The sequence below is a fragment of the Stegastes partitus genome, unplaced genomic scaffold, assembly GCF_000690725.1.
Source record: "Stegastes partitus isolate 25-593 unplaced genomic scaffold, Stegastes_partitus-1.0.2 Scaffold736, whole genome shotgun sequence".
In the NCBI taxonomy this organism is placed as follows: Eukaryota; Metazoa; Chordata; class Actinopteri; family Pomacentridae; genus Stegastes; species Stegastes partitus.
The window spans coordinates 208,221-214,752 of NW_007578467.1; the positions used below are offsets into that span (position 1 = coordinate 208,221).

The 6,532-nt window shown below is 44.2% G+C and overlaps 1 protein-coding gene across 1 annotated transcript; it reads left to right on the top strand.

The window, feature by feature from the left end:
• Positions 1-204: 204 nt before the first annotated feature.
• On the top strand, positions 205-3,628 carry LOC103364270 (leucine-rich repeat-containing protein 14). The gene is made up of 3 exons (XM_008291329.1): positions 205-726; positions 808-1,644; positions 2,024-3,628. Exons 1-3 carry the CDS (start codon positions 449-451, stop codon positions 2,589-2,591), a joined length of 1,683 nt encoding a protein of 560 aa, XP_008289551.1. The 5' UTR covers positions 205-448; the 3' UTR covers positions 2,592-3,628.
• Positions 3,629-6,532: the final 2,904 nt, after the last annotated feature.

Below are 6,532 nucleotides of genomic sequence, written 5' to 3' on the forward strand. Positions count from 1 at the left end.
ATTAGGGCGATTTAGAATAGTTTTCAGATCTGTAACATCCTAAATCTACAAGCTGAAGCGTGGGGATGATTCTCCGCTCTGCGCTTCAAGTTCCACAGCCGTGACGTGTCGCCTGTGCGCGCTGACGTCACTGACGTGCGTCTGTCTGAAGTAAACAGTCCAGCAGCAGCTGCAGCTTCAGTGTTAGCTACCATGATGTGCCAGCATATAACATTTCACTCCGAGGATCTTCCAGTCGTCGCTGCATAACGTATTACTGTTAGTAATCCCAGCAGCTATCAGATGAAGTTTTATGTTCTTTTTTAGGGTTTTACAAGGACGCATCAAATTGCTGCCATAAAGCTAATCTTAGTGTAGACGCTAGTTCAGCTAAGTAGCTCTCAGATGTTTCACACGAACCCTGCTGCAACCTTTTAAAAGCTAAAAGCTCGCCCTGCTCTGTGCTGAAATGATGCTTACCTTGGTGAGCCTTTGTGCCAAAGAGGTGGTGAGTGACCACAGCTCGTCGCCCGGATGGCTGAAGTGGGTTCCCAGGGAGCTGTACCGGCCGCTGCTGGAGGCCGCGTTTGCCAGCTGCAGACCGCTGGCGGTGGGTGAACTGGTGCAGCGGTGGCCTGAACGCACACTGCGCGTCGGAGGACGGAGGAAACGAGGCCAAACTGCGCCGAATCGACTCAGCATTCAGGCCCTTTTATTGGCAGTTGTCAGAGGATTGTCTGATCAGAGGTGAGGAGTAGTCTGGCTCATGATTTGTAGTATCAGTGTTGTTTCTGTGAGCAATCTTTAAAACTCCTGTTTCCTATCTAGGTGTTCACTGCAAATATTAGACCTCTGTGGACTCCAAGGAGATGAAGGAGGGATGGGAGACCCGATGGGAGGCTGGTCCCTAACTGTAGCCCTTTGCACTATGGTCGTTCAGGCCAGAGCTGGAGCTCAGCGGTCACAGAGGAAGGAAGGGGAGTGGGAGAGAAAACGGTTCTCAGCTCTTGAGAGAGACAGAGATGTAAAAAGAGAGAGGGGACAAAGGAAGGGGGAACAGGAGCTAAATGGTGATGAGACAAGCACCGATAGAGAGAAGACTGGATCTTCTGGGCCTGTGGGTGAAGAGGAGCTGATTAAAGGAGTCAGGAGGAGGATGGAGACGGAGAAGAAAAGAGAGACGACAGTAACAGGATCAGGAGGCGGAAAAATTGAGAGTGAAGAAAAAGATGCTGCTAGTGATGTTTTGGTGCATGTGAGAGCTGATCTTTTTGTCAATGCCCGCTCCTGGGAGCGTGTTCGCGCAGCTCTGAGCACGTCAGGACCTCTAAAGCTTCAGTGCAGATATCTACGGGTGGAAGAGATTTCGGTGTCCAGTATCAGGACCCTGCTAGACCTGCTGCCCCGCAGAGGTCTTCTGGGCATTGATGTTCGCTACAGCAGCCTCGGGGTGGCTGGCTTGGCTGAACTGCTTCCTCAGCTTTCCACCTTTCCTGCGCTGAACTCCCTTCGCCTGCACTACTGTAACTTGGACTTTCGTCGAGACCACCTTGGCCAGGAAGAGGCCCTTAGGGACCTTTCACAGGGCCTGGCACACTTGCAAGAGCTGCAACGGCTCAGCCTCACTGCACTGCGCCTGCCTGGTCAGCTACGTGTGCTGCTCAGGTATGACCTGTTTCCCAATTCTGTTTGTTCTAACTTTCTAATTTATGTGATGTTTTGTCCTTTTGATTAGAAAAGCAGTCAAATGAATACAACACTGGCTTTTATCAGCATTTCCTGACATTGTAACTTTAACGTTTAAAGAAGAAAATAATCAGCAGAATAACTGCAATGCTAACAGTGTTTTCTAATCTCCAGCTACTCAAACTGAAATTGCGGTTATGATCAGTTGTAGACCATCACTAATCTTAATCTAAAGATGGCTGGCTGCCAATGTAAAATTGTCAGCCAGCCATCTTTAAACTAAGAGCACAAACATGAAATCCTACAATGAGCATTTGAATTAAACAACAGTGTTTTGCTCCCCTCTTTTTTGTCACAGCTCGCTGCCTCAGCCTCTAGACATCCTGGAGCTGCCCTATTTGAGCCTGAGTCCAGCTGACCTCGCCTATCTGTCCTGCAGCCATCATGCCTCTACGCTGCAACAGCTGGACTTGAGTGAAAACCGTCTGGATGAAAACACTCTGCCGTCTATCCGCCGCCTCCTCTCCCAGGCTTCCGGCAACCTGCAGCACCTCTCTCTAAGTGGCTGTGGTCTGACTGATGGCCTGCTGGGGCTTCTGTTGCCCTCACTGGGGGGCTGCTGGGCTCTCAAGAGCTTGGCTTTGGCCCTGAACCCCCTCTCCATGACTGGCCTCATGGACCTGGTGAGGATGGCCGTGAGAATGCCCTCCCTGCGACAGCTACTCTACCCAAACCCACTGGAGGATTACCAGCCGGGCCTTCCTGATCTCCCCTCCAGCGCTCAGCTCTTAGACTGGCCTCTGGATGAAGCCACAGACATAAACACGACCAGCAGCCAACTCAACAGGGTGTTGATGGACAGCGGACGCTCTGATCTCTTCCTGACCTGTGACCTGCTCAATTACGATAAAGATTTGGTGGACTAGAGCAGAGGTCAGGGGAAGAACACTGGTGCTTTTTAGGTTAGTCACCGACATACCAGAGCAATGTACACAAGCCAGACAATCATACTGTCACCTGGAAAATGATGTGATATTTTTTTAAGTGCTTAAACATTTTGTGCCTTTTCTCTGTGACTATCTGTCTCATGAGAAGTATTTAATTAATTTAAGCTTTTTTCAGTTAAAAACAGGCAAATTAAAGTAGAAAGACCCCAGTCATTGCAACGCAGACCTCCACCAAGGCCCAATAATCTGCTTTAACTATTGTTTTCAGTCAAACCTGTCTGGATTAGATTTTGCATTGACAGGGGTCACTGGGCTATCAAATCAACAAGTTTGTTTTTCTTAAAAAAAATAATGTGATGCATCCAAATGTAACACATATAAAAATGTACAAGTTGGTCTGATGCTGTGCTACAGATAGACCTCTTGGTGGTTACACACAAATGAACTTTACAGAAGGAGGTGAGAACTTATCCTCTGATATACGGTGGAGACACTAACATGCCATTCAATCAGAAGATGCTGCAATACTTTAATTCACTTGCTGGCTGTTTAAATCATAAGTGTAGCATTTAAGTTACTGCTGGTATTCTACCAAAAAATGATTAATCCTTTATTAAACAGGTGAACACTTACCACTAAGTACTTTCTCCATACAATCCGTTTGTTTAAATACAATGTCTGATCTTTTTGCAACATGTACAAACTACATGCAAACAAAAAAACTACAAGTGTGAAAGTGTTTTTGTTACATACAAAATGAATGTTACTACAGTTTTTTTTAATTGTATCCCCTTTTTTAGTTTTATTACATAATGTACTACAATGTTTGTGCTGTTAATAATTCCCATATTTTTCACACTGTATTTCTTGAATGTTTGTTTTAAAATATCCACAGTTTATGCTTTCTGTATTTTTTCACCAGCATCAGTAAATAAGTGTACCGAATCAGCCTTCTGTGTGCCACAAAAATGCGTTTACGTGCTCAAAGTCACAGAATAAATCAGTTACAAACCAAAGTTTTGGGAGCTGTTTAGTTGTTGAAAATTGTTGGTTGCTTATGTGACACGTGTTCATCATCTGTAGTACTCTACCCAGGACTGCTGTTGGATGAAGTAGCGTCGAGTCAAGCTCTTCACCCAGTCTTCATCTGAGTAGGTTTGAAATGGGCACAGAGTGACTCGAGATAACGGGAAAGAGATGAAATTGGGGAAGTGCGTAAGGAAGGGACGGTTTCGCAGAGGAGGCAGAATTATACCTGAATAATCAGAAAAATGTTAGTATTTTGCAGGAGTAAGCCATCATATTTATTTAAACGTCTTACATTGAGAACCCACCTGGTGGCCTGCGTGTCCTGGCCATGCTGTATGTCTCTCCTAGACGAAGGATTGGTTGGGAACTACTACACAAACAGAAAACAAAACAGTAAAGAAATGTAGCAATCATTTCTATCTTAATCTACTACACGCTCATGACTTACACATACCAGTCATCCGAAGGCAAAAGCACTGTGTTTCTGCGACCAGCAGGTGCAACACATCTGGCCTTTGTGTACTCCTCTTTTTGTACAGAGCAGAAATAATTCATCACATCCACCATGCTGAAAGTTAAGGGTTTCCAACTTGCTGTACTCCTGAGGTACAGATACCTCTCATGTTCCTGGTAGCGTAGAAAAAAAAAAGAGAAATCAGTTGATCAAAGCGAGTGCCTGTCAATTAACAATAATGTGACAAGCTCTCATCTACTCCTATTTAGAGAAGCCAAAGTCAGAGTAAAGGACATCAGAAGCGGCGGAGAGCAGATTCACAGAAGGAGAGCATCTCAGTTTTCAAGCAGCTGTTCCCACCTTTTATCCCACTCTGAAATACTTCAGTGGATGGTGGTAGCGATACAGCAAATATCCTCCATTGTTGTCTAGATGTAAATGTAACACAGAGAGATCAAGATTCAAACGTCTCTCTTACTTTGTATTTGGAGATCCATAAGTCCAACCAGAAATCTGCCCTGTCATGGAGGCTTTTCCAGGTGTCCGACTGGTCCTGCAGCTCTGAGTCCCAGCTCTCCAACTCGGGCCACAGCCACTGCTCAGCCTCAACCACACCTAGTTCTCTCAGAATGTGCATTACTGTCTCCCTACAAACAAAACCACAGCATAACACAAACCTTTTGTCATTTCACAAAGTATGAAAACAAAATCTCAGCACAACGTTTTGAATATTGATGGACTCACCGGAGGCCCAGTTTTTTATAGGCTAGAAGAGTGAGAAGCTTCTTCACGAGATCACAACTGGCAGATTTTAGACGCACCAACAGCTTCAACATTTCAGCAAGGACAGTTTGTTCCACAGGTGACTGAAACACACACATAAAATTAATCACAACCTCATAACCAACTCCTCAAACTGCACAATCTAGCTCTTACAGTACCATGTGAGGTTGTGTGAATTTATGCAGCGAGTCAATGAGGCCTTGGTAAAGCTCGTCTATATTCTTTAAGAGCCCCTGGCTGTGCAGGGCCTGCATTGCCGCGAGGACCTTCATCTTTAATGGGATGCTGCAGGTTTGCAGATGGTTCAGCAGCTGCAAGGAGAAGTCCTCTGGAGACAGGGTGCTCTGGATGCTCTGAACACATGTATATGCATCTTAAGATGTAAACTCATGCCAACTTTATCACTTATGCATAACAGTGCATTGCAGATATCTTTGCATTATGCTACCTTTTTATCAGGGAACAAGCCACTAAACCATTCCATCTCTTCAAACTGTTTGAGAAATGTTGGCATTTCAGGGGAGGGTTCTCTCTGTGGAGGTGGCGTTGGGGTCCTGGGACGAGGACGAGGACGAGGTGGAGCAGGAGTTTGAGGTTTGGATTGTTCTATTGGAGGAATGATCTCTGGAGGCTACAGGAACAAGTCACACAGAAATAAAAGGTTCTGCTTGAATATCATGTGTCTTAAGATAATATGAAACTTTTAAAGGAAATTGTTTTGCCAGATACTGCTCAGAAAACAAAATGAAATGACATTAGGAAATGCACTGCCTAGTAGAAAAGTGAAAAATTAAATAAATAAATAAACAGACAATACTTTTATCACTTCATCCTTCTCCACAATGACGGGTTTCTTGGGGATGACTTCCTCAACAAGTCGTGGTTTGACTGTTATGACGGTTGCTGGAGCCTCTTTCTTCAACAGTTTTACACTTGGCTTCACGACAATCTAATTTATAGAAAATAGACAAACAAACAAATGCTTAAACATTTAAATATCAAAGCCTCTCTATTGAAACTAAAAATTCTACTTTACATTTTAATCTGCTCCTGTGAGCAACTACATTCATTTAAAACAAACATCTAGAGTGCAAATAAGCAAGGTTTGGCATCATGGCAGCAGTTTATACCTTCTTTTTCTCCACAGGTCTTTCAGGAATGTTCGGTTTATGTTGAGGGTGGACGTTCTCCTTTACCGTAGGAAGGTTACGAGGCCTGATGTCATTTGGTTCAGGACAAAATGAAAATTCATCTGGATCAAAAGCGTCTTCTAAGTTAACCTGTAAACAGAGCATTAGATCATTGATAAAAATAAATCTCTCTACATCATGAAAAAAGATAATTATATTTGCCATTTGTTAAACTGAAGCCAAACAAGTAAAATCTGTGGCTACAGGAGAGGAGAAATTACCTTAATTTTAAGTGGAAGGCCATATATTATTTTCATGTAGCGATCAAAGGCCTCTTTCTTGGTTTGCTCCGTACTGGGAGGCTTCCCTTTTTTGCATTTTACTGTGCCTTGCAGAAGCGCCGCCAGGTCCATGTTCAGGGTCACTAAGCTGTCCTGAAACAAGACAAGTGAAAAGGATATGGCCCAGTTGTCTGATAAAGCGTGTGCAACTGACATACAGTCTCTCAAATTCTACCTTTATAC